Source organism: Simochromis diagramma, unplaced genomic scaffold (assembly GCF_900408965.1).
Source record: "Simochromis diagramma unplaced genomic scaffold, fSimDia1.1 OVJJ01000176.1, whole genome shotgun sequence".
Lineage (NCBI taxonomy): Eukaryota > Metazoa > Chordata > Actinopteri > Cichliformes > Cichlidae > Simochromis > Simochromis diagramma.
Window position 1 is genome coordinate 7460289 of NW_024386892.1, and position 27370 is coordinate 7487658.

General features: G+C 44.0%; 1 protein-coding gene across 2 annotated transcripts in view; it reads left to right on the plus strand.

Annotated features, from left to right (window-relative positions):
• Positions 1-27030, plus strand: part of LOC120734981 (aryl hydrocarbon receptor-like) — a 31151-nt gene extending 4121 nt beyond the window's left edge. Inside the window, exons 2-11 of one of the 2 annotated variants that reach the window (XM_040034113.1) lie at positions 6918-7108; positions 15421-15521; positions 17859-17948; positions 19769-19880; positions 20968-21095; positions 21178-21380; positions 21544-21653; positions 22419-22560; positions 22671-24378; positions 25055-27030. In XM_040034113.1, coding sequence (XP_039890047.1) covers positions 6918-7108; positions 15421-15521; positions 17859-17948; positions 19769-19880; positions 20968-21095; positions 21178-21380; positions 21544-21653; positions 22419-22560; positions 22671-24378; positions 25055-25126 — 2857 coding nt within the window. In that variant the 3' untranslated portion in view covers positions 25127-27030. The remainder of the gene's footprint in view (positions 1-6917; positions 7109-15420; positions 15522-17858; positions 17949-19768; positions 19881-20967; positions 21096-21177; positions 21381-21543; positions 21654-22418; positions 22561-22670; positions 24379-25054) is intronic. The other variant, XM_040034114.1, reaches the window with a different exon arrangement.
• Positions 27031-27370: the final 340 nt, after the last annotated feature.

Genomic DNA, 27370 nt, shown 5'->3' on the forward strand with positions numbered 1-27370 from the left:
TAAAGGTGTGCGCTTTATAGCATCAGCATGCATTCGCTGCAGTGAGCAGTTGTGTCCTTATTAATGGGGATAATATACTTGCAGTGCAAACATTTCTTTTGACTTGTAATCTAAAGGGATTGTGAAAAAACACAGAGACATGCTGATAAGAGGTGTGGCAGGACATTACCCTTTGTTCTGTGGCCTTTGTTTCGATTTTCACTTGTACACAAACAGTACATGCTTTTAACCTTTTTTTATTATTTTTCCCGAAAGGAAAGGATGTAGCCACCAAACACACACAGAGAAGTGTTCCCTAATGACTCACGTCTGTTTCATGTTGAGGTGTCACAAGATAAAGTGCAAATAATATGTATACTGTCAACACTACCATTCAGCAGAAATACCAATGTGTGTGTGTGTACAGAAAATATGCACAATAAATGTGGAGTGCATCAAATATAACCAGCAGGGTGCAGGTCAGTGAGCTGCAGAGTCATTTCTGCGTCCCGTGTGCCTTCAGAGCAGCTGCCTGCCTCTGTGCTTTACTCCCAGAGTGAAAGACGAGGGCTCAAAGTGGGAAAGCAGTCCCAGCCCTGGAGCCTTTTAAAGTTCCTGCACAGGTCTGGCCTGAGGAAACTTTTCATCCAAATCCCTACCAACATTACAGTACAGTTAATGTCACATTTCTATAAAAGGCTTTTAAAATGTTCTCCTAAAACTTTGCAATCAGGGAGCAAAACTATTTGAACTGACACATAATTAATCTTCAAAAACTCCTCCTGTTCCTTCCACCACCAAAAACACAGTGTTCCCACTGATTATGACTTAAACACAGGATTAATGCTGAAGATGAAATTATTACTGAATAGGTTTCCTCTGATTCTATCGTTTCTCTTTATAGCGATGTCGGGCATAGTACTAGTTCATTCAGGCTACTTTAGCTCACACAGTCCTCAAATCTCAGCTGATGCCCTCCAACGTACCTAAATGGTTATTTCATGCAGGACATGCTACTCAAGCTGTTTCAATCTGCCAATGGTTGTGCATCTGCAAGCCATTTTGCAACCCACCTCTACCACAGCTCATCCTTTCATGCTGTTTCTGACTTAATGTTACATCTTGTTGTCACTAATGTTTGAGCTTTTCTGTGCTGGGGATCTCCTCACGTGATCCAGTGGATACAGACAGGTCACAACGCACAGCCGCAGATGGGAATAACCATGTTCTTTCAGCTCTCGTGGTCCTGACTCCAGTATTGTCACTGTAACTCATTTGTCATGTCTCTGTCTTTTTTCACATGTATGTAGAACACGTGGGATTTAGTGTAAGTATTCTTTTTCCTCTGTCGAGGACACTCTTCTGCTTCCAGTTTTGCCACCTGTGTTTGTCAGCATGTGTTTAGAAAGCATGTGTTTCATACTTTAGCACCACCGAGTCATCCTTCTGCATCTGGCAGATGCGCTGCCTGTTCAGAGCAGACAAATGTGCATCAGCGCTGCCTTACAGCTGAGACGAGGACTCTGGGTTCATATCCCTGCTTTGCCCTGTTGAGATGAGGAATCCTAACAGATATGCTAAAACATCTTCCTTTTATACAGCGAGTCCCCAGATGTCTTCAACCCTGTGATCCATGGCAAAGCAAAGTGGAAAAAATGCTTCTGAACGCTGCCTTTTGTCTGTGCTAGCATTTCTTGAGAGTGAAGTCAGGCTTGCACCATTTGTGGGAAGGTACAGCTCGGGTAAGTCGAGTTAGTGCTGCAGGAGGAAATTTAATAACCTGCCATTAACCAGAGTTTTGGTAAAGAGAGAAAGAGACAGCCACAAACTCTAAATATGCTACAGTAGTAGTTGAAGGGGATGTTACTGGTAAACCAAGTGGTTTAATGTGATTAGACTAACACAGTTTACTGATTGGTTCCACTTCATAAGAAAAGATTTGAAGAAAAGCCTCCGGCTGTAGAGACACAGCTGTTCCCTGACGAGTCTGTTCATATGAATTGAACTCTTTCATGTTGAGGTGTCACAGTATCCGGTCGTTAAGTGATGACGTGACGAATCCTGCTTCCAGGTCTAAAGTAGTTTAATATGGCTTTTGTGTTGTGTTGTATGCATTTTCTTCTATTTAATCTCAAAAAGCTCCTAAAACAGTCAGTGTTCACTGTTGACCTCCCTCGGCTTTTATTTTACAGTTTTTTACAGACGCTAGGACACATTTCTCAATACTTAGGTCACGTTTGCAAAACTCCTCACACAGTGAGCACAACAGAAGTCTATGTGGGCTAAACTGAGGACCAGTTATCATTGTTTTGGCACAAAATGCATTCAATGACTACATCTCTCAAATTTCATGAATTATCTTCTCACTCAGACACAACAACTGCCAAAAATCTTTGTACGTACAGGACATTTTGCATGTGCTTACATACTGTTTTCAGAACTGTTACAGTTTTTTCTGATTGCTTAAGCACATTTTTTGTAACTATTGGCTAATTTTGCAAAACTCTTCACACAAATAAGAAAACCTGTCACCCAATAATCAAAACATTGTAGTTCTCTTGCAAAAGCGAACACAGCTAGATTAACTCTTCACACCTTCGTAAAAATGGTGTTTCCGTATCAAACAGTACACACAAGCAATCATCTACTAAGCACACAATGCGCCAACTGCACACTGATGGTATGAATACAAAACACATCTGGCTTTTGCTTTCTCTGTGCACAAGGTAGGCTATGTCAGTTTGAGCTCATACTTCTGTCATAGATCCGTAAGCATAGAGGGATCCAAACTTCAAGTACTGGTGTTTATTCACACACATCAAAACAAACACAAGTGGTTATTTCCAAGTATAGGATTATTTGCAATCGCCATAATGACTATATGGGTTACTTGGTCTGCAGTGAACATGCTTCCTCTGCCCCAGCATCTGGTCATCTAGCAATTCTGTACAGTAACAATTTCAGTATTTTTACATCAATGGTATTGGTGTGTTTCTCATTGGCATATGGCAGTGCTACAAATCTTTGTGCGAAGTGACTGTACTAACCGATTCTCATTTCAAGATGTCCTTATGGTACTTGCTACAGTGTAGCGGCTCGAGTTAGGCTGGACCCGTTGGCCAGCTACCCTCAGGGTCATTCCACGGTTGATTACATGGTCCATTATTGTAGCTCTGATGTCATCAGCAATTCTATTTCTTACTCTTCCTACCCTTCCTCTCCCCCCTCCTCATCTTCCTCTCCCCCCTCCTCGTCTTCCTCTTGCTCCTCCTTGTCCTTGTCGTCCTCTTCATCCTACTTCTTCACCTCCACGTCCTCTTCCTCGGCCTCCTCTACTTCTCACTCTTCCTGCTCCCTCCATTGTACTCCGCACACACAGCTTACCTGTATTATAGTGCTTAGGCTGATTGCAAAGTGAACTAATTATCTAAAAAAGTTTTCACATGTGAAAGTGTGCCAGACAGTTGGCAAATTAGTGTTAATGATAGCCATACATGTGTATACTTTTGCTAGGAGTGTGTTGGAAATTTGGTAATTGAGTGTTGTGCAGTGAATTGTGCCTACAGTTTTGCAAAGTGTGTGTTACAAAATTGCAAACTGAGTGCAAAGCAGTTTTTGTGCTTTTAGTTTTGCAAACTCAGTGAGTGGTTTTGCTACAAGTCTGAATAGTTTTAGAGATTGTGCTACAGGAATCACAGTTAGGGTTTAAGCATTCAGAAAAAACTGTAAACTTATGGTCAAAACAATAACATAATGCAAAACTTAAAAAGACAGCAAAATTCAACAGCAATATTTTATTGAAACATATTTTAAATCTAAAAATGTTTAGTGCAAAAAAATAAAAATACATAAACAAATATTAACGAATTCTGCATGATGTCTGATTCATTCCAGTAACATATATTGAAATTATAAACAGAGATGTGTCCTTGTTTTACACAAGAAAACACTGTGTAATGCTACATGTTGTTAGTGTTTTTTAGGTCATTGTTTTGTGGGTGACAAAGTGTGTTTGTCGGCTGTCAACCTTTGCTAGTGTTCTGGAAGAATGAGTTTATTTGAGACCTGAATAAAGTGTTTTGGTAGTTGTAGTGCATTTTGAATGTGAAATGAACTGCTTTGCCAAGCTGACGGTCAGTTAGGAGGATTGTGTGAAGTGTTTTGCAAAAGTGACCTAAGTATTGAGAAATGTGTCCTAGCGTCTGTAAAAAACTGTAATCATTTATTTAAGCTCAGTTTTTAAAACCTTAGGATGTAACTACAGCCCAGCCCATGCAGCAGTATATGAATGACTAACCTCGTATTGTGGATGGATTATCTCAGTTGTTCTCCTGGCTGAAGTTTGGTCCTTTTACAGCATCCTGCCATGCGATTACATTTGTTCCTGACCACCGAGAACACTCACGTTAACTTTTATCGAGTGGAAAAAAAGTTAGCTTGTTTATATTATGCTAACATAGCTGTGTCGCTAGCCGTCACGTAGCACATCATTATATACCAGCTAGCCCAACTTCAGTAACCCTACAAACGTCACTGCTGTTTAGTTTTCTGTCTTCATTTATGTTGGAAGTGATAGCAGAGCTGTACGTTTTAATTTGTTTCCAAAACCCCGCAGTCAGGACATGCTATATTGTATTTAGATAGAAGCTAGCAAGCTAACTTCCTGCTAACTTCTAACTCAGTTAAATGTCATAACTTCCGTTTTCATGGATGCCTGGATGTTAAACTCAATTGTTACACCTGGTAGAGCAGAACGCTGATCATTTTATTAAAGATGAAAGACTTTAGACAGTTTTTCAACTCTCAGTAATGCCATAGTGATCGTTTGATTTATGGACCTGCAGCGGAGTTTAGGCCCAGACACGGCTAGTGACATCAGACTTAACAACCGGATAATGACGGTAACTGCAAAATTAATTACAAATAATGTGTCGATAATATACATATTATAAAAATGTAAAGCAACAGTAATTATCTGGTTGGCGCTCCATCCTGGTCCTTTTTGGTGGCGCCATCCACCATAAAGCACAGAAAAGAATAAGAAAAGGAGGACGCATGACTACCACAGTGCAAAGATACACTGGGAGAGCTGCTAGAGCAGGTCATCTGCTAATCGAAAGGTTGATGGTTAAATCCCTGGCTAATCCAGTCAAATATCCTTGGGTCAGATACTAACCCCAAGCTGCTCTCCAATGCCGAGTGTGACTGTTAGATAGAAATGGTGCTTGTATGAATGTATAGAGTGCTTTGAATGCTCCGGGAGGGTAGAAAGAATCAGCACATTTACCATTTCCTGGAGGAGATGTAGAAACTGTTGAATCAGCAGAAGAGATAACCTCGGTTGGTAGACAGCACAACTCCAAGTGAATAACTGCCGGCATCAGGAAGTGGACGGGAAGCTGAAAAAAGTGACGAGTAATGAGAGTAATGAATACCACTGATTGAGACATGACCTGGTAGCAAACCGGGCAACCAGAGCCTGAAATGTGACTCGCCATGAGTCTGTTGCCATGAGTGAATAGCTTCCAGTGTGGATGCAGCTTAAGGCAAACCTTAGTTTAACCTGTCGTAATATTATTGTGGAAGTTTTGTAAAATGGTAAATGGCCTGCATTTGTGTAGCACTTTAATAATAATAATAATAATAATAATAATGGATTGGATTTATATAGCGCTTTTCAAGGCACCCAAAGCGCTTTACTTAGTCCCTATGGACCCCAAAGCGCTTTACACTACATTCAGTCATCCACACATTCACAAGAAAGACCATTTAGAACAATCTCTAAAATACATTGGTTAGTTAAATCCCAGGTTATTGTTCAGCACAGAAGTAGGAGGGAGAACATGGAAGAAGTCATCCTGATCATTTGTTTCCATATCAGTCAGTGTGTACTTCAATAGTCACAACATAAATCAAATGATTGTTTCTGTCAAGCTGACAGTTTCTGTTTTATTACTGGATATTCAGGTGTTATTTATTTTCTGACATAAACATGTATGTAGAGATTATACAGCTGTTTTTAAATAGTGAACATATATAACGATCTAAAATCTTAATTCTGGATGTTACAAGTTTAAAGTGTTGTAGAAGAAGACAAAATATAAGAGTAGGGTCTTTGATCATTTCCACATAAATAAAGCAAAACCTTTGTAGCATTCATGACTGACTATAACTCGTAGTTTCGTGACGTAGGCCATGTTGGGCTTACGCTGCTGAAACCTGAAACAGCATCTGTCACAATTTTGGTTTCATGTTTTTTACTGTGTCTGAACTGCAGGATTGTCATTCCTGAGACTTCTCACGCTTTTGCTCCATCTGGTGATCCTGGCATGAGTGAGCTGCCGTGTAGACTTAAGCAGGTGGTTGTTTTCTGAACATTTGGCGGTATTTCTCCTCGTGCGGTGAGTTTGCAGGTGTTCATTGAAGGAATGATAACAGTGCTGATCGCTCACTTTCACTGACACTTGGTCTTCCTCCCAGTTCAGCATGTGTTTGTGATTTGTGAGTAATGACATGTATCTCCAGTGAGCCTCATGAGTTCCCCCTTTGCATTTGAGCATGGGTGGTCAAACAGATGTCCGCGGGTGTCGTGGTTAAAAACTGGTCTTCCTCCTGATCGAATGACTTGTGGAAACGTGTGTTTTGTAAACTGCTGTCTGTACTATTTATCCTGAGCTGAAGATTGTTTCCTTGGGAAACCAGTCTGCTTTGTTCTGGTGTTTAGAACAATAGATATGTTCCTCTGGTGTCATGTTAGCATCAGAGTTGGATTTCTCGCTCTGAGTTTGTCTCGTCATGGTTTAGTAACACATGCAGCTCTGATGCACGGCTGACTCAGTGCATCCATGTGCCGTGCTGCACCCCGGTTAGCCAGGCTCATTCACTCTTCATATTTTGCCATGAAATCACTAACCGGATATTTTCTTGTAATTCCTCAGAAAGAAGGTCAGTGAGGGTAATGCAGTGGTTAAATCCAACCCGTCAAAGCGCCACCGGGATCGGCTGAACGGGGAGCTTGACAGGCTGATGGACCTGCTGCCGTTTCCTGAGGAGGTGCGCTCTCGCCTGGACAAGCTGTCAGTCCTCCGTCTCAGCGTGGGATATCTGAGGGTTAAGAGCTTCTTCAAAGGTAAAGACCAGCCACAAGTGCATATCCAAAGATTTGTTGAAATGTCAGTGCTGTGTGGTGAAATGAAATGATGATAAGCCCACTCTGACCTCCACATTCGCTGCCACAAACACATGACAGCCTGCTCTTTGTACCACAGAGTAAACGATAATATGTCTGGTCTTACCGACTCTTGTGTTGAGTAATACTGTGGTTGAGAAATGTGTTTAACCACACAAAGCCAACAGCGCATACCTCGACCTTGCACTGAGCAGACGCTGACTGGTTGACAAGCCGACCTGAACAGAGAAGAAGCTTAGCATCATCAGGAGAAATGCAAGAGGCATCAAAGATAAAGAGTGCAGTATGAAATGCAGCTGCAGTGGCTGCAGTGCACACTTTACATGGTCTTTAACACTCAGTTTCCCTTCTGTTCTTTGCATGATATGATTTAGTTGTCCTCTGCGGCTCTCAGAGACCAACAACAGCACGAGGAAGAGCAGCCCACAGACCGGTTCGACCACATACTTTGGACACTGCCTCCGTTTGGCAGCAGATGCTCTCTGCAGATAGGCTGTCTGCAGCTCCCTGCAGTCTGCCCAGGCAAAGCTTTGAGTCAGGGCAACTTGTAGTAGAACGGTGGTTTATAATTGGAAATAAAAGAGATGTAGGTGCACTGTGTCACTAGAACCCTGTCAGTCCAACAGGGGGACGTGTAGGACTAGGGATGGGTACCGGTGTCCGGTGCCATGATGGCACCGGTTCTGACATAAACGGTAGTAACCAGACCGAAAAGCAGCGCACATTTCGGTGCTTTATTTCGGTGCTTTTTTTTTCCTGAGCTGTGATACACTTCTAGCCAATCATTTTAGGTTTCCGAGGATAGTAGGGGGGGCCAGGTACGTACGTTCTGTTAGAGCAGAGCTACAGATTAAAAATGCCCAAGGCGAAGCGGTCAAAAGTCTGGCTGTACTTCACAGCAAAATATGCAAACTCAGCAGCAACAAATGCTTTAAGCTGATACTGTGATACTGTCAAAGGAGGTAACACCAAGAATCCGATTAAACAGCTGGCGACGCATAGCGTTTTTTTTAAAAGCCGAGAAATGCGCCGTATTTGATAGCTTGCTGCGAGACCTCACACCGTGCATGTCGGGTGGGTTGCCAGTTATCGGACCCGGAGCAACATCCCCCAAAAACCCGAAGAATAGAGTCCTGGCCCCTAGCCCTGCCAGTGTAGCAGAAATGATGAGGATGATGATGCAGCAGCAGCAGCCGTTCTTCTCTGCGTGAGTAGCTTCATGTTGTTCGTGTGTAATTTACGTTGAGTAGGCTAACCACGTTATTACATTAATGCAGGTAAGGTGAACTAGCAAACATCATCATAGCTACGTGCGGCTGTCTTCTTGTTTGATGGCAGATACTCCCTTCACCCTGCCAAAAAGGCTAAAATGACCAAAGAAAAAGTGGAAAACAGTTAAACATGAGAGGTTTTTGGACAAAGTTTGTGTTTTTTTCCATTGTTTAAGTACTGCTTCCAGCCAAGAGTGATACCATATATGCCACATAGCTGCAGAAAAGGCTAACATTGTTATCTTTTTACAAAACAAACCAGCTGAACATGAGAGGTTTTTGGACAAAGTTTGTGTTCTCCATTCTTTAAGCACCGGTTCGAGCACCGTTTAAGCACCGGCACCGTTTCAAAAGTACCGATTTGGCACCGGTATCGGATAAAACCTAAACGATACCCATCCCTATGTAGGACTCAGTAGGCATGAAACAGTGGACGCAGTGAAAGGTATATATGAGAGGTAAATCAGTATAGAGGCTAGAGTTTTTAAGTCAACCGTAATAATGACACAAAAGTCCAAAATACTGATAATGAATACAAGCAAACACTTGTATGAATGAGGTAATGTATGTAGACTAAGGTGGGAGTAAAGGTAGACAAAGCTTGATAACTGGGCGCAGTGAAGCCAGCACTGGAAGTGACTGAACTACATCTGACAGTTGAGGCAGGAATGAGAAGCACGCAGGAATCCAGTTTTAGGAAACGGCACATCCTCACTGCCGCTAACCTGACCCCACCTTGCCTCCGAGCAATACCCACAACAGCCTCAAATATTTCTCAAATGCTTTTTAAGAGTTGCTGCACCTTAATTAAACGTGCAGGCTTTGAAAAGCTGATGAGTCAGAAGAAAGTCAATGACATGTGAGTCGTACACAGCAGCAGAGGATCCCTGTCTTTAAGTACGACAGACGTTTTAGCCGAGTTGTTTCCTGACAGACTGCTGAGTAAGTTGCTGTCTCTAACAATAGACATGAAGTGTCTTATCTCCAGGTGTCTGCGTCTCTTGGTTCAGGAGTCGTACAGAAGTAGAGGTAAAAATGCACAAAGTGAATTCCAAAGACGGATTTTATCAGTAACAGACATCTTTGAAACCAAGTGAAATTATGAATGCTGTGCAACTTTAAACAGACAGTGTGTGAAAAGTGTGTGTGCTTGTTGTCAGCCCAGCTGTTTGCAGTGTGAATGGATATTACATGTTATCACATGAGCGCTGGCATTCCTCTTCCACCTTTCTGTCTGTACAGGTGAGACAGGCTCCCGTGTCTGTAGGAGACTTTCCCAGTGCATTCACAGTTAGCTAAGCACTAAGACGATCAAGAGTTTGAGGACTTCAGATTTTACCGTACAACTTTCTTCTTCTTCTCTAAAACTAACATTGAAATAAATCAGTCTGAATCGAAGCCTCCCGTTGATGTTTGTTTAGGACCAGCATAAAGAGCACACTGGCTCGACCCTCTGAGGGTGGGCTTGTGTTTCGTTCTGGTCTCAGATCTTTTTCATGTAAGGCAAAATGCTTAAGTACTACAGCATGAGGTCACTGCTCCATGCTGCTGCTTTAAAATGCTGCTGTTCACATTGTAGCCAAAAAAGATGTTTGTCGGGGAAACATCAGATTAGACCGTCAGGCGCCGCAGCATTTATTCAATAATAATAATAATGGATTGGATTTATATAGCGCTTTTCAAGGCACCCAAAGCGCTTTACAATACCACTATTCATACACTCTCACATTCATACACTGGTGGAGGCAAGCTACAGTTGTAGCCACAGCTGCCCTGGGGCAGACTGACAGAAGCGAGGCTGCCATATCGCGCCATCGGCCCCTCTGGCCAACACCAGTAGGCAAGTAGGGTAAAGTGTCTTGCCCAAGGACACAACGACCAGGACAGAGAGCCCAGGGATCGAACCGGCGACCTTCCAGTTACAGATGCGATTCCCAACCCCCTGAGCCACGGTCGCCACAGTCAAGTCAACAGTTATATCTCCAAACAAGGCGTTGAATCCACTGACTTTAATGTGTTTCAGCCACAAACACAGAATATCCTGCTTTTGCTGCAGCTACTCTTGTAATAGAAAAGTCCATATGAAGCTTACATTGAACTGTTTTATTATCATGAGGCCAAAAGCACGGATTGCTGTGTTGTATGGTTTATTATTCAATCATTGAGCGGTAAATCTGAGTCGTTCTGAAAAGCATCCATTTGAGCAGCTAATGCGGTTCTTGCATGGTGCAGCTGGAAGTGACTGTGGCATGTTTATACTGCGACTACAAACAGTGCATTCACTGCATGTTCTAAGAGTGTTTGTGCATTTCTTTATATTGCTGTGGCAAAATGCATTGAGGTGTCTGCAGACAGCCCTGATCACGTACAGGAGCTTTGATGTTTGCTCTCATTTTGATTTCAGTTTGATGCAGATGTTGATCTGAGTCGATACCTGACTCAGATCAACATCTGAGAGGAATGCAGAGTTCTTCATCGCTGGCAGATGTTGTGCTCAGTATACAGCTCGTAGTTCAGAGTTAAGCTCTGTGTGAAGAAGTGTTGGGTTGCATCATGAAAGAAAACTCAAACGTGTTACTCTTTGAAACCAAGACTCCTGCATGAGTTTTGACCTTAGAGATTTTTCAGTCAGCAGCATTTTTTTCTGGTCATCAAGGGTGACTGTCCTGGTCAAAATATGAGCGCGGAGCCCGAGCGTTCAAGTGGTGACATGCCGAGGATTTAAGATACGGATCCTGTAAAACCAAAGTAAAACACTTTGGCTCAAAGAAAAGGGCCTAGAGGAAAAAGAAACAGGCAGTTTTAGGGGCAGTTTCCATGACATGATCATGAAACATTATCAGGCTGCCTGGTGATTGCAGATCTCCCTGAACAAGCTGGGCCCCCGGCCTCATAGCGTGACTTCGTGAAGCAGAGCTGGATGTTTTGGAAGGCTTGTGGCGAGCAGCACAAATATGCAGCGAGCATATTTGTGCCAGTAGAAAACCGAGAAAAATGCAGAGTTTCCAAGTTGATTGAAAACATCCAGGCCTGTTAGCAATCGTAGTTGAGGTGGTGCACTTTAATGTGATGTCATCTGGTATTTGTGATGTCTTAACCATGTAAACACACACCTGTACACGTGACACGTGACTGCAACAGCAGGAACGACGTGGGAAGACGAGAGAATCAGTTTTGAGGAGACCGGTCTGGTCTCAGTCCTGGTGGGCTCATTAGGAGGAAGTCTGTGGCCGTGCTTCGTTCAGCTCTGTCTCATCACATGAGACCAGTGTTGCTGTAGTGACAGCCAGCTGGCGTTTTGATTGCATGTCAGTGCATCGTGATCCTCTAAGCAACAACTGGCAGAGCAGTTTCCATCTTTTCCATTCTCTGAAGGTTTGTCCTCTTCTTCAGAGCGCAGCGCTACATCTCTCTTCATACCCACAAGAGTCCCTGCTGGTCAGCCTGAGCTCACCAAGGCTTTCTGTGAGGACATTTGCTTATTTATGCCCTGCCCCAGCATCGGCTGTTGTCCCACTCAGAGTTTGGATGGACACCAGAAACATAGAACATGTGTTATTACATTTATTTAAGCACTGTGATTCAAATCTGCCAAGAATGTAAACGTCAATTAGCTTTTAGAGATCATAATGATCATAACATGTGTCCATACTTGAAGCATTTATCTTCTAGCAGCATCCAACTGCTTCAATCGGATTTGCTGTTGCTGTGTTGCCTCAAACTGTTGATTCATTGCACTTAATGAGGTGGAAACACCTGGCACAGTCAACATAATGTCCTGTTGTGTTATGTTTTCTGAACTCTGGAGACAGTTTCTCCCACGAGTCGACGTCCTAGCAAAGTTACCCCAAGAAAGTGAACCCCTCTGCTCTTAAAACCCGTGCAAAGTGGCAGAAGGAGCGTCCAGACTGCAGCTGTGGGACCTTGTGATGGTGGTGAACCCTGTTTTGAGCACTGTGGCCAAAGTGCATCCTGGAGCTGACGAACACCTCAGCACAGCCAGGGCTGAGGCCCCAGATTCTTACACCGGCTATCCTGAGCTGTTGTTGTTTCACTATATCGCTCTTGTTAAGTCTGGTGTTGGGTTTGATTTCATTTGTGTCATTTGAGTGTGGAGTAACTCGTTTATAGATGTTCGGGGTTGTTTTCTCTCTGTGTGGTTTGAGGTATTAAAGAAAGCGTTACGCACCCGTCAGCACAAACACCTGGCTGGGGTGAAGCATTTTTAATAAACCCAAACAGCTGATTGAAGATTCAAAGCTCTCCACTTCTTACATTTTTACTGTTTGTACTTTATCAGGTCTGAAAATGATGACATTTGCATAACTTCATGGCGGCGTGATGGTATTTAGCACATCCCACAATTTACTCTAAACTGTGAGTGCGCTCAGCAAACCTGTTTCCATCCAAAGCTTCATTTTTGGGATCACACTGAAGTCTGATACTGAGCGATAGAGGCCAGGTGTTCCCCCTAAAATCAGGGAGGTAAATGGGTGCACTGATCGAAGGCGTGATGGGAGGATGAACCTTTGGACCAAGTGATCCAGCTAATTGGCTTCCTTGCAGCGAGCTCTGCCCTTTCCTGCACATCTGCGTGAGAACAGAGATCTCTGTACAGGATCTACTGGAACTAAATGTTTTCAAATCTAGATAATATTCCCATATGCATTGCTGGCATGCTTTATACTACTACTCTGAGTTTGGCAGACCTCCAACTGTGACTGCATTTCCCTTTTCTCCCCTTAGCCTCACTGTGCCTCCACTTCATGCTGTTACTCTCAAGTACACGTTACATGCTCAACAATCCAATTCAGTTGTTTATTTAGTCTTATTGGCTTATTTTAGTGTCTTTTCTTTGCTGTTCTATCCAGAGCTGTCACTGTTCACTGATGTAGGTGTTCTGTCTCCTGAATATTCAGACTTCATAGTTATTTAATTACCACATGGAGCAAAGGCATGAAAGGCTAACACATCCCTGAACGGCAGACATGGATCTTCCATCAGAGGTACAGTGGACCTTAGCCAGTCTGTTTAGTTAAACAGGAAGCTGCAGTTTAATGTTGAAAGAGGCGCTGTCATGGTGTCACGTTACACTGTAGCCTGCGAAAACAAGAAGAGCCATAAAATGGTTTATCATTCGCTCTGTCTTGGTGCTGTCTTGGTTTTCGCAGTAAGGCGGAGTCACGGACATAACAGTCAGTGTTATTTGGGAAGCTGCAGGACGGATCCTTCTGGTTCGCTCGGGCCAGTTGCTGATTTGTTGTTTCTAACTGGAGCTGACGCCACAGAGAGCACTCGCTTCATTTGGTTTTACAGCTCAGAATGCAAAGATATACTGTGATCATTCAGCTTAGTACATTTCAAACGTGCACTCGCGTCACAGGTCACAGGGTTCAGTCTAAGCAAAAGCCCGATGGCCCAGGGCCAGTGCTAAAGTATAATGAGCAAGCTGAGGTTACCTGTCCAAAGAGCTCTCAGGGTTTCAGTGGAAGCACCGACAGCGTGAAAGAACTCCTGTCACTGCCCTGCAGCTGCCTTTGTGCCTGGGCTCAGAGGAAGGCTGAGAAACCGTAGACTGCTCACGACTGCAGGGCACATCTGACTGTTAGATATCTGCACAGTCTCAAGGTGGCTGTACATGTGCAGACTGTACATGCATGTTAATGTTAATCTGTGTTTCTCTTCTTTCACTGCCCCCTGCAAGCCCTCAGAAGTGTTTCCTAAGACGTGGTCAAGCATCTATAGACATGCTTGTTGCACAACCTCACAGAGCTGTCAGGACGCTCCACAGTGCCATGAGCTGTTGAGCTGTTAGCGATGGAAAAAGGAGAACCCAACGCAGAGTTCACACAGCTCGAATGAAAACAAACAGACGCCACAAAGAGGCCTACTTACTCACGCAAACACTGAATTAGGAGGAAAAAGTGATGGAGGAATGTGGTGGCTGGTCCACATTTGGACAACAGTGTGCTGTTTGTGTATATGTTTGGCTGAAGAAGCACAAATGAATTATGTCTGTTTATTTCTAATACAGTTAGCATGATTGTCTGTCTGATAGCTTCTACAGCCACACGTGAAACTCACATTTTCTGCTAGCAGCGGTTGTGTGTGTGGCTTTCATTACATGTCAGGTCTTGAGCTTTGTGTAAAAGTCAGGCTGTGCAGGTCAGAGTGTTTGTGTATGTGCTACGTGAGTCCACGTGAGGCGACGGGGTGGCGCTCAAGAGCCGCTTCTCTCATCAAAAGATCTGTGCAGCAGGACTGGACGACCAGAGTGAGAGAGGCCATATCCTACAGTGGCTGTCCAGATAAAGGGAAGCATTAGTGTAGCTGTTGCCTGCTAAAAGTCCCCCCAGGCAGATGCATAAATGTGTCTGTGTGTGTGGATATGCAGCCTGCCAGATCAGCTTTCCAGTGATGGGAAAACCGATTTTCTGGCAGAGAAACCAGCAACTGGACCTCTGCTAAAGCCAAAAATCTGGCTTTGCCTTTTCTGCTGCAAAAGCATGATGTGGCACCCAGGACAGGCTCCACAGGTCACCATTAACCTGTTAATGTAGTATAAGAGTCTAGTTTCATGATGCAGAGTGGAACCAACTTGAACTTTTAATTGCATACGTTATTAGCATGATATAGCTTAAAGCTTGCATCACAATCAGCTATTGGAACCTTAGCTGCACATGTTTAAATTTCATTGAACAATAAGAGAACTTCTCTGAATCTGAACATGATACGACATGTTCAGATTCACTTTGGTTTATCTGTTTGCAATGCATGCGCCTCGCACACACTCCTAATGTCACAAAAACATAACGGACACATTGCCAAGTTTCTCTACCTGGAAATGGTCGTCCGAACTAGCTCTGCTGCTGCCGTGGTTTTTACAGCAGCTCAAATGAATGCATTAAGTCACTGGTCGTGCTGTTGATGGTCAGCTGATTCCTGTTTCCCTCGGTTCTTTGCCAATGTTTTGTGATGCAGCCACCATGAAGAACAGCAAAAGCAGCGTGATGTTTCCTGGGCTGAACGGACACAACAACATGGACGCTACAGCCCTCTCTGAGGGCGACCTGCTGCTCCAGGTAAGACTCAGGAGCTTTTATTATAAACGTCCCTCTGCATGCCAGTTTTACTACGTAATGCCAACTTTAAACCTTGAGCAGTTTTTTGTTTTTTCATTTAATTTTGAAGCTAGAATCATTTTCATTTCAGTGCACACATAGAATCAACAAAACTGCTTTGATAACTTTATCACAAATGAAGGTGATTTTTTTATTCGACCCTGTGTGCTGTTACAGAGCAGCATGTGAGTCTGGTCAGATAAACAGCTCTGTAGCCAGAGTCATGACGCTGACAGATGAGCACAGTAACAGTGTTGGTCCTGAGTGATCGGTGAGCCGCTGGCAGGTGCACAAACACACTCAGCCTCTGTTTGTTTGTGTCATAGTTGTGTTTTGTGTGGAGCTAATCCACGTCTGTCCAGTCATGAGGACGTTATGACAGGTGAACGTGCCAAAACGTGTTACGCTTTGTGCTTCCTGATAGAAACCAGTGTTTATTAGCACTTTGTCTTTTACAGAAGACGTGGAGAGAAATTTTCTCCAAAAGCATCCAGATGTTACAGTATGATCCACAAGCATAAACTCCTGTGAACTTCTGAGAACTCACAAACGTAGACTTCAGTCCACACACAAACACAAATCAGTGTGACGACATGTAAAACACATACATCACTGTGATGCTGCTAATCTTTGTATAGTGTGAATATTGATATAGTCCAGGTAATGTGGAATAACAGCAGGCTAACATTCATGTCAGCTTATTGAAAAGGCCCAAACACGACTTCAGCAGATCTGGTAGAGCAAACTGTAGCGGTTGAAACGACACAACGTTGTGCTCTGTGATGCATTCAAAACAAAACCCACAACACGAGACTCTTCCAGTATGGGCTCAAATTGTACTTGTATATCAGTTTTGTGTGTGTAAAAAGAATTTGTGTTTGCGTAAAAAAGATTTGTGTGTGGACTTAGCCAAATAATACGTGTGAAACTCTGCACTCAAGTTTCAAGTTACAAGTACGAATTTTGACCCTATTTTTCTTCCTTTAAGCTGATTGGTCAATGTCATGTCAATCACAAATGTAACTATCCAATCAGAGAACAGATGTATGGGCTCAAAATGTGGTCATAAATATTTTGTACTTGTAAATCGGTTTTGTACTTGTAAAAAAGATTTGTGTGTGTAAAAAAGATTTGTGTGTGGACTTAGCCCAAAAAACCCTGCAAGTTACAACTACGAATTTTGACCCTATTTTTCTTCCTTTAAGCTGATTGGTCAATGTCATGTCAATCACAAATTAAACAATCCAATCAGAGAACAGATGGGTTTGGCTGTCGGAGGGGCGCTTTTTTGAACTGCAGGTCCTTAAAGGGTAATCTCTATATAAATATCCGATAGCAGCTAGGTCCCCTAACTTTCAGCAGCTGTTGAAAGGATAAAGTTGTGCTATATCAGTGGTTAGAAACACCATCATTACTTTAGCATTAGTTTAACACAAAGTCAGGGCTGACCCGGGACCATTGCTGTGAGTCACAGTGCGCAGCATAAAGGTCCTTTCACATCGGACGCAGGATGTGCTGCTAATGCTAACTGCTAACTGAAAGCCAAGGATACAGAATTTGTTGCTGGCTGCTGGGCTCTGTGGGTTTTTGCAGCAGCTCTACCTGCACTAGATGCACCTGCTCCTTGTCGTTTTTATCTCTGACTTTATGTGAACTACAAGAGTTTCTGTTTTTTTTTGCTGGTTCTTCAAATGTTCAATAAAAGCATGTATGCTAATTAATAATGAAGAAAGCTTTGTAATGAAGACTGTCATTTCCAAAACACTGCCCCCCCCCCCCTGCGTCCGCAGCGCTGTTGAAAAGGCTGTGGAAGTCCCTGTATTAAACACGTAGACCTGTGACACAAAAATCACCAAACTCGGACGACCACAGACTGTTTTCCTTCGTGGTGATGAAGGAAAACGCTGGGTTGGCATGTAAAAGGGCATTTATTCCCTTCAAAGACCTGCAGTTCAAAAAAAGCGCCCCTCCGACAGCCAAACCCATCTGTTCTCTGATTGGATTGTTACATTTGTGATTGACATGACATTCACCAATCAGATGAAAGGAAGTTGTAGCTTGCAGGGTTTCTTTGGCTAAGTCCACATACAAATCTTTTTTACGCACACAAAACTGATTTACAAGTACAAAATATTTATGACCACATTTTGAGCCCATATTCCAGCCTCACACAAAGATACTGCTGCACAGCGTGACAGTGTGTGTACGATGTGCTGAGAGATTTAGATGAAAAACACAGTGAATGTTCTGAACTTGTGTAGGATGTTTGTGTCATCAGCGACTGTGTTGTCTGTACAGGCTCTGAACGGGTTCGTCATGGTGGTCACGTCAGCTGGGTTAGTGTTCTACGCCTCCCCCACAATCAAGGACTACCTGGGCTTCCACCAGGTGAGTCACTGCACACACACACACACACACAGTGCCATTAAAAAGTAGTTGTTTCAAATCATCAAACACATTTGAATATTAAATAACCCGTAAATACAAAATACTGTTTTCAAAGATGATTTTATTCATGAAGTGATTAAAAGTTCTCAGGAAGGAGGTAAATGGATTTTGTATATTTGCAGGAAAGCTTCTTTACAAATTTCTTTGTGATGTTAAAAATAAAACAAAAACTGAGAGGTTTGAGAACAGAGCGCTGTCAGTGTGTAGCTGTCGTAATCAGCAGGAGAGCACACACCAAAGCACAGACAGAGGCTAATGCTGGGCAGACACTGTGCGATTTTTTCAGTCGCGCGATTCAGCTCCAGCTCAAACTGCACGATTGACTCGCAGAGGTTAGAAGTTGGTAGGTCACGATGCAGGTCTCACACTATACGGCCCGATGCTCTGATGCGACCTGAGTGCTCACACTGTGCGTCCATAACATGAAGCTTATAACAGAAATTCTGTCGCTCGCTCTCTCTCTGTCTTTCACTCACACAGACACGCCACCACCATCAACTTTGCTAAATTGCTAATGAAAAACATTGACCAGGCAGCTGTGATTGAGCAGCAGTGTAGATCCAACTATTTTCACGGTTGTTGTGGCCGTGATCATTTTGTGAGGCCACATCGAAAAGGCTCGGATGAGCTTTCCAAAGTTCTACAAGTTGTGCCTCCGTCGCCTGTGTCCAGATCACACGCTGCACTGCCGTGCTGCGCCATCTTTTTCGCTGACATTTGTGTTTGCGCATGCGCAGTGTGACAAACTGCGGTGACACCCTCACGACCAAGCGATTGATGATCGGGAGCTGGTCGTGAGGTGTCAATCGCTTCTCGTTACCCCACGTATACTACACGATGCACGACGCACGATGAAGGCCAAACTCGGGCCGATCACCAAAACGGTCGCACGACTCAAAAATCGGCTCAAAATGGGCCAAAAATCGCAGAGTGTGAGCCCAGCATTAAGCCACACACTGCCATGGATAACTGAGACAAATCAGTATGTGGAGGCTGTGTTCATGTGCTGCTGCTGACGGCGTGTGGAGACAAAGGAGAACACAGACTGAGGGGTTTGGATTATTTTATGACTTTGGTGTGTGGATAAGTTGGTCTGAGTGTGAACTTGCACTTTAAAATGCAGAAGTCACACAAACACCTCCTACTTTAAATGTTGTGTTTGATTAAAGATGTGAGGAGCAGTGGTAGTAACGTTGGATGAGTCTAGTAATCGAGGGTCCACCACCCAAAACAACAGAAGAGATTACAGGCACACTGAAGGATAGCAGCAACAGTGAAAGGGATGATTTACAAGGTCAAGGCTGAGATGGTTCAGGTGTGCAGGGCAGAAATAGTGGCTGCACCAAGCAGGGAATGCTGAATATTGAGGACAGGGAGGCAGACGAGGCTGTGGCGACCCCTAAAGGAAGCAGCCAGAAGTTTCACACATCAGTGGATGAAGTTAGTATCCACCTCCATCCTATGAGGTTTCACTGTTGGAGCAGTGCTGAAGGAGGCCGAGCCAAGAGAACAGCATATTGAGTTCAAAGAAATGCTTCATTCACACAATATTAGAGTTCATCAGTATACAATAAAAAGAATCATATGAAAATAATATTTTTGAATCTCTTTGGAACATTTATAAATCCAAGCATGTGAATTACAGTCCTACTCTGTACAGATGGTGACATCCATTGTGTTTATGCCTTGTTCACATGTTTTATAAGCCAAATTTAAACTGTGCAGCTTGACTGACCGACGCTGTGCTCCTCTGCCAACAGTCAGACGTGGTGCATCAGAGTGTGTTTGATCTCATCCACACTGATGATCGCAGCACATTCAGAGAGCAGCTGCACTTTGCTCTGAACCCACCTGCTGCAGCCGACGAGGATGGTGAGTGCTTTTCAAGCAAACGTGTACATGCATCAACATCTTTGCTCCAAACATCCTATCAGATAACCTTTTTACCTCTCCGTCGTAAAAGGCCAATCAGGTATCACTGTTGCCGTCTCCCACGGGTGGTGTGGATGGTGTGGAACCCAAGTTAGTGAATGCAATAACTCAGGAACGAAGCAGCGTGCAAGTTTCAAACAGATACCACAGGTGTAGCTGCTAAACATCTGGGACGAGTTTGAATTCCTGTGACCTCAAGGTCAGAGGTCAAGATTTCTGAAAATCTTGTGAATGTGATAACTTCAGAATAAAGCGGTGTAGCGTTTTCAAATTGATACCACAGGTGTATCTGCTAGCACAATATCACTAAAATTAGAAACATCCAAGCTAATTCATGCATTTATTACTTCTTCTACTGTAATTCATTATTATCAGGAAGTAAAAACTCCCTGAAAAGCCTCCAGTTCATCCAAAATGCTGCAGCAGGAGTCCTGACAGGGACTAGAAAGAGAGAGCAGGTTTCTCCTGTACTGGCTTCCTGTTAAATCCAAACACACGTGTGTGTGTATTTAGTGTTATATTCACTAAGTATGTTGTGCCCTGACAGATGTGCATGTTACACATGTGCACTGAGGCCCTATACCATTACAGATACACTTCAGTAGTGTTGATTCTGATTGGAAGGAATCGTCTCACAGTGTGACTCAGTATTATTTTTGTTTGGCTTTATACAACATTTGAGTGCCTGAAGTACAAATTATGGCCAATGACACACGTATGACACACGTATGACCACGTATGACCACGTATGACCACGTGGCCTCCAGCCGTCCCTGTCATTGATCCATCCATGCTGAAGTGGGGCTGGAGCTCGTCCCAGCTGTTATAGGACAGGCGGCAGGATGTACCCTGTCTATCACAAGGTTCCACAAGTACAATTTCAATGCATGCAACAATTCTGCACCAAACCCTGATGTGCTGCCTGACCTGGCTCCTGTTTACAGAGTCTCTCTCCTGTTATGGCATAGATCAGAGCTTCACATCAGACTCTTCTGTCGTGCAGTAACAGCTTCACCTGCCTTCTCAGTCTTGCAGAGTTGTGGTAATACAGTCATGCACAATCCGGAGCACCTCCCGCCGGAGAACTCTTCCTTCCTGGAGCGCAGCTTCGTGTGTCGCTTCCGCTGCCTGCTGGACAATTCCTCGGGCTTTCTGGTTAGTTTAAAGGTTGAAGGTTAAAGGTCAGCTCAGAAAAAAAAGAAAAAATACATCTCATGCCTTTCCTTGTGTTAACCAGGCTCTCAAGTTCCAGGGGCGACTGAAGTACCTCCACGGCCAGAGTCTGCTGAGGGACAACGGGGCATGTCACAGACCTCAGCTGGCCCTGTTCGCCATTGCCATGCCCGTGCAGCCTCCGTCCATCGTGGAGATCAGAGCTAAAATGCTCCTGTTTCAAACCAAGCACAAGCTGGACTTCACTCCCACAGGGATCGATAGCAGGTACAGCAAATTATCTGGGCTGGTGTGTTTTTTATATTCTTCATATATTTGCTCTTAAAGTACTTAAAGTCTCAGAACACCATCCTCAGTCACGGTGGAGTCAGCTTTACTGCTAACTGAATTTTATTCCTCTGGCCATAACTCCACCATTTGTTGTTTCCAGGGGGAAGATCGTGCTGGGCTATTCCGAGATTGAGCTGTGCATGAAAGGCTCCGGATACCAGTTTATCCACGCAGCTGACATGATGCACTGTGCCGACAACCACATCCGCAGTATGTTAGCAATTCAAAGTCAGCCTTCAAATGACATGCTGCGACGCAGCTACTGCAGACTGAGATCATGCATTAGAACGTGAAGCTGCTCGTGACTCGTCTTAGTCTGAAAGTGTCTTTGACGTGTGTCTGACATTGTTGGGCGTAAATATTTAGTGAATGAACTCTCATTTGCAAGAATATAGTCAAACTTTGTATCAGAGGGAAAGTGTGATTGTGACTTGAGCCGAACACAAACTTTATAACCTGGTGTGGTCGTTTAGTTGGAGCATCGTCAGCTGTGCTGGGACGGGAGATTACAACGAAGTGATTGTGACAACATCTGGAATAAATCCGGATGTTTATACGCGTTTGGGTGACAGAGCTCGGACTTCAGTTCAGAGGATGAGAGGAGGGAGGAGAGAGCAGTGGCGGGAGGACGAAAGACGATGAAAAATGACATCTACACATGTTAAACAGTTACATAGGTTAGGTTTGATTGTGGCCTTCTCTAGGCACAGACATAAGACATCTACACACATGAATCAATGTATATTCTATATATATATATTCTATATATATATACTAGTTTTAAATGTTACAGTGTTTTAAAAACATGTTTATTATGAATTTTATATTTTTGTGACAGGACAACATTCTTTTAACGTGAACGCAGGAGACCAGCTGCTGTTGTTTGGTTTCCCATTCTTGCCTAATATTGGATTTCATATAGCATGAATACAAGCACACCTCCTCTCTCACTGTGAACCCTTTCCCGTGTGTCAGTGCTTAAAACAGGAGAGTCTGGGCTGACTGTGTTCAGGCTCCTCAGCAAACCGGGCAGCTGGGTGTGGGTGAAGTCCAATGCCAAGATCATCTACAAAGGAGGGAGACCTGAGTTTATCATTGCATATCAGAAAGCTATAAGGTGAGTGTCCCCTCGACTGGTTGTTTAAAGGATGAAATCAGAGAGTCACATGACACTGTAAGAATAAGAGGTTGTCTGGTGATGGACTGTGTTGTGTCTGGTTGTTCCAGTAACGCTGAGGGTGAGGAGTATCTGCGCCAAAGGAGCCTGAAGCTTCCCTTCAGCTTCACCAAAGGAGAGGCCACCCTCTATAACACCGGCCCCACCATGGACATCCCGCAACATCAGTCCAATAAAGTGTTCAGCAACAATGACATGAAGAAGGACGTGGTGCCTGGCTCTTTGCTGGACTGCTTCTTGAGTCAGGATGAAAGTCTTTACACCCAGACTGTGGAGACCCCACTGCCTGTGGATCAAGTGTTCATGGACAGCAGGGCCCTGGTCAGCGTTGTCAGTGATGCGTGGCAGGGGAACGAGGCAACGGTCACAACAAGTGAGCCTGTTGTGGTGAAAGAGGAGGCCAAGCAGTCCGTCATGGCCGTGATCGGCAGCTTTGAAAAAATGGTGCAGAGTGGGGATTTTTATTCAGCTTTGCAAACACTGGAGGTGGATAACGCCGAGCTCTTAGAGTGGGAAAATGCTCTGAAGAGATTAGGACAGGAGGATTCGCAGAGTAAGGTCAGTTCTGATCTGGACAGCATCGTCGCCAGCGATGTATTTGACTACATCGACAGCATTTTGTTCAAGGAGAAAGCCGAGGATTGTCTGGACACCGTCCCTCCCAGCTGCCTCACCGCCATCAGCAACCATCAGCAGGAGCCCTTCACTCAGGCTGCCCTCGTCTCAGCCTCTGATCTCTGCGAGCCACAGTTATTACAGGCACCCAGCCCTGACTGCACTTACTCTCCGGTGAAAGGCCCCTACGTTCACCAACAGGATGCGGTCAGTGTAGCAGTGACATCAGGGCAAAGCGCCCAGATGCTGTCTCACCGGGGTCCCCGGCCTGACCCCAGCCTGCCTTCTCTTCAGCAGCTCCAGCTCCATGACATCTTCAGCCCATCTATTGAGCTGCCTGATCTCACTGTCCCTGACATCTCAGCTGGTAATTCTTTAGCTCCTTTTCAGTCCCATGACCAAGCGTCTGTCGCACATATGGGCTTCCGTCAGGACAGTTCTGGTCAAGTCCAGCAGTCCAACCATCTTCTGCTACACCAAAGCAGTTTGCAGGCACCTGTAATGGCAGGAAGTTGTCACATACAGAGCTCTGTTCCCCAACCAAACAGTTCACCACCCACTGTTATGGACAGTGTGCCACCACTGATTCCTTGCCAAGACTTTACTTCCTCCAATGCACCTAATATTCCCTTTCAGTTTTCCTCACCTCGCCTGCAGGAAAGTCTTCCATTTGACAAGCACAACCTTCCTCTTCAGCAGTGGCCACAGAGCCAGCAGCAAAAGCTGCTTCATGCTAGCATGATGCAAAATGGACACAAGACCATGCCAGCACTGCAGAGCCAAAATTCACAAAACCAAACCCGTGCTACTTTTTTCCCGAGGAATGGCACCAGACTGAATGGCACACAGCAGGGAGGGCTGGCAGGTTACCAGGCAGCTGCACCCAGCAGCTGCATGTTTTCTTTCAACCCAGACATCCTGTCCATCTCCGAGCCTTCAAGCCTCAAGGTGCCTGGCACGTCTTTGGATCAGAGTCCTCCTCAAGGTTCCTGCTACTCCCAGTGGAACCACAGTGAGCCTGCGGTGGGCGCATCAGCCATCAACCTGCAGAACCTCAGGGCTCTAATTGTTCCCCCCAATGTGCCTTCCTCAGAGCACTCACACGGCATTCAGCACTACCTAGAAAGCAACAAGCACATAGAGGTAAGCACTCAGAACTGAACAGTCACCCCCAGCTTGTACTACAGCATTAGTAGGTGGCCCTGAGTCCCGTCATCGAAATGTCAAATGCATGAATGTAGGAGGCTTTTTTGGAGGAACTGCATAATTGGCAGTGAGATTTCAGATGGTGTAGTTTGTGTTACCAACGGTAACTGTGGTCCCAACTGCCTTCACATAACATTTTAACAAGTGTGGATTAATGCTGATCCACCACGGTTTCCATGATCATCCTCATCCCATGACTTTGCTCAATGCAAGTCATTGCACAGGAAATGACTTTGCATTGAGCTCCAGACGGAGGGGACCTGATTTCATAATCACAGTAACAGCTGTCACCTTCTCACCTACAGTGTTGGTCAAGTTACTTGAAAAAAGTAATCAGTACCTAATTACTGATTACTTCCCCAAAAAAGTAATCCCGTTACTTTACTGATTACTTATTTTCAAAAGTAATTAATTACTTAGTTACTTATTAAAAACACGATTTACAACCTGAAGAGGTGATAAAGCGATAGAGCTTTCATCCCAATTCTACTTTTTCTACATAATCCATCATACAAAATGTAATCAAATGGAAAAGTCTCTCTTTTTAACCTGACTGACTCTGCTGTGAATGTCTTTGTCGGTGTAATGGTTGAGCATCCTGTTGTCTGTCCAGCAGAACGACATGAGCCCCGCTGAGCACAACAGAGCTCCCTTCACACTTTCTCTGATGCAGCCACACACCTGATGGGATGGAGACACGCCTCCGTGCCGCTGCTGCTGGTGCTACAGTTGCTGGAGAAGGACAAACCCCAGCATATCTTTGCCTGTATCAGTGCTTATCCACACATCCACACACGTACACTTATTACTGTGTTTTATATCCCTCTGTATCAGATACGCTTTGTCCGGCCTCTGTCGTCTTTAAAAGCTGTTGCTTTAGTGAAGATACACTATGATAATAATGAAGTATGAAGCCACAAGTGCATTTACTATGGTGGAGCTCGAACCAGGTAGAACACAAACAGCCAAAGATGTTATTTAGAGCCATGATGTTTAAGTATGTTCATTCTGATAAAGTTGGGATGAATTTCAAATTTATTATAAAACAGCATAAACGTCAGCGAGCAGTACCTTCCAATATGTAATCTGGATACTTTAAATAAAACCCTTAAAGGGCTTGAGTGCATAAACGTGATACTAGTTGTGTTTGTTTAACAAACGGTCTGCACATGTTCAGCACATGTTATTATGTCATACATGTGTGTTGCTGTGTGCAGCGTAAATGATGGAGAGTTTGTTCCAGGACGCAGACAGAGCTTTGTGAGTTTGGAGGCTGCTGTAGAAATTCAAACATTACTTCATGAAGTCATTGCCAAAACGTAAAAAACAACCATTGCTGGACCAGAGTCGATGTGGGTGTGGTTGTATGGGGGTGGGGCCACGCACCGTGTGGATTTGGCAAAAGACGGGAATTTACACCCTGGGAATGAGAACCGGGGGACATTAGAGTCGCTGTAACTGTACGGACGTTCAAGTAGAAGCATGTATCACTGCAAAGTGTTACAAACCTGTGGGAGCTGCACACCTGGACAACAGGTAGCGAACAACTTAAAAGTTTTAAAGACAGTTTTAGGTATTTCTTAGACTCACACCTCATTAATAGAATGGACTTCTGACCTGGTTCAAAGGATGTGCTACCTGAATTTTACTGCAGTTCATTCATACATGCTTTATGAGACGCGTCCAGCTGGATATGCAGCAGCTTTGCTCCCCTTTCCATTAATGTGATGTAGCATGGACAATAAACACATTAAAACTGAGCCATATCCAGTATGACCCTTTAGATTCTCTGTGCCTTCTCACTGAACAGGCAGCTGAAATCATCTCTTATCTATTTTTATTTTTTGCCTTGTTGTAGAACGCAGATCAAATCAAATAAATCTTCCTGGTTGTTGTCCAAGTTCCTCAGTGGTAGGGAAGCCGTGTCTACAGGAGATACAGCATCGAACACGGTTGATCTTTAGGTGCATCCAGCGTTCATTCAATGCAAACCAGGGAAACTAAAATGAAAATGTGTCAGTGTTTTCAGTGAAACGTGGAGATGTTTACTGTTTCGTCGACTTTGTGTTCATCTGATGCCTCTGTAATATATTCACACTACATGGAACATCATCTCCAGTCACCTGAGCAGCAACAGCATGAACAAGGCAGCTTCTTCTTATTCCTGCTGCACAGCGGGAATCTGTCATGTTTATATTTGGAAGTGAGTTTTGATGCAGTGTTTAAATATGAAAAGCATACAATGTTAATTGAAAGCGCACTAAAAGTCTGTAGTTTCTCTTTCCTGCGTCGTGTCGAATGAGCCGTGATGAAAACATTCACTCCCAGCATGAAGCACTGACTGTGGAGACAGAGGCCCTCGAGCCCTCGAGAGGCCTGTGATGCTGGACTTTGATGCGGACTGAAGCCACTATGAAAAACCCGGAGCCACATGTTTGGCTCAGTCGTGCTGCAGTTTTGACCTTTTATGCTCGTGCCTTCTTTGTAAAAACAATCAATGTAATCTACTTTCATTTTGTCATACTATATGTAAGTTTAACAAATAATTACCTTTTGTCTAATGTCCATAAATATGTGTGCAAGTACGAACATTGTGTTCAGCTTATTTACAACTGTTTGATCTCATTGGCCTTTAAGCCACGTGTCAGAGGTTGGAGGCTTGAACAGCAAGTGGGTTGAGTTTTTGTGTTTTCACACCCACAGCTGTGTGCCTGGGATCAGCTAGTTAGCATATTGGGGTTCTGTGCAACCACATAGTCGTCTTAAGCCTGACGTCTTGGCTCATGGACAAATTTTGGCCACGTTTAATGTAACACTATATGTAAAATAAACGAAGACAAAACTGGTTAGTTAATTGGGTGTTGAAGCACCAGTGTCTACCAGATACATTTGTTTCCAACCCATAAAATGATACTTAATAGTAAAATGT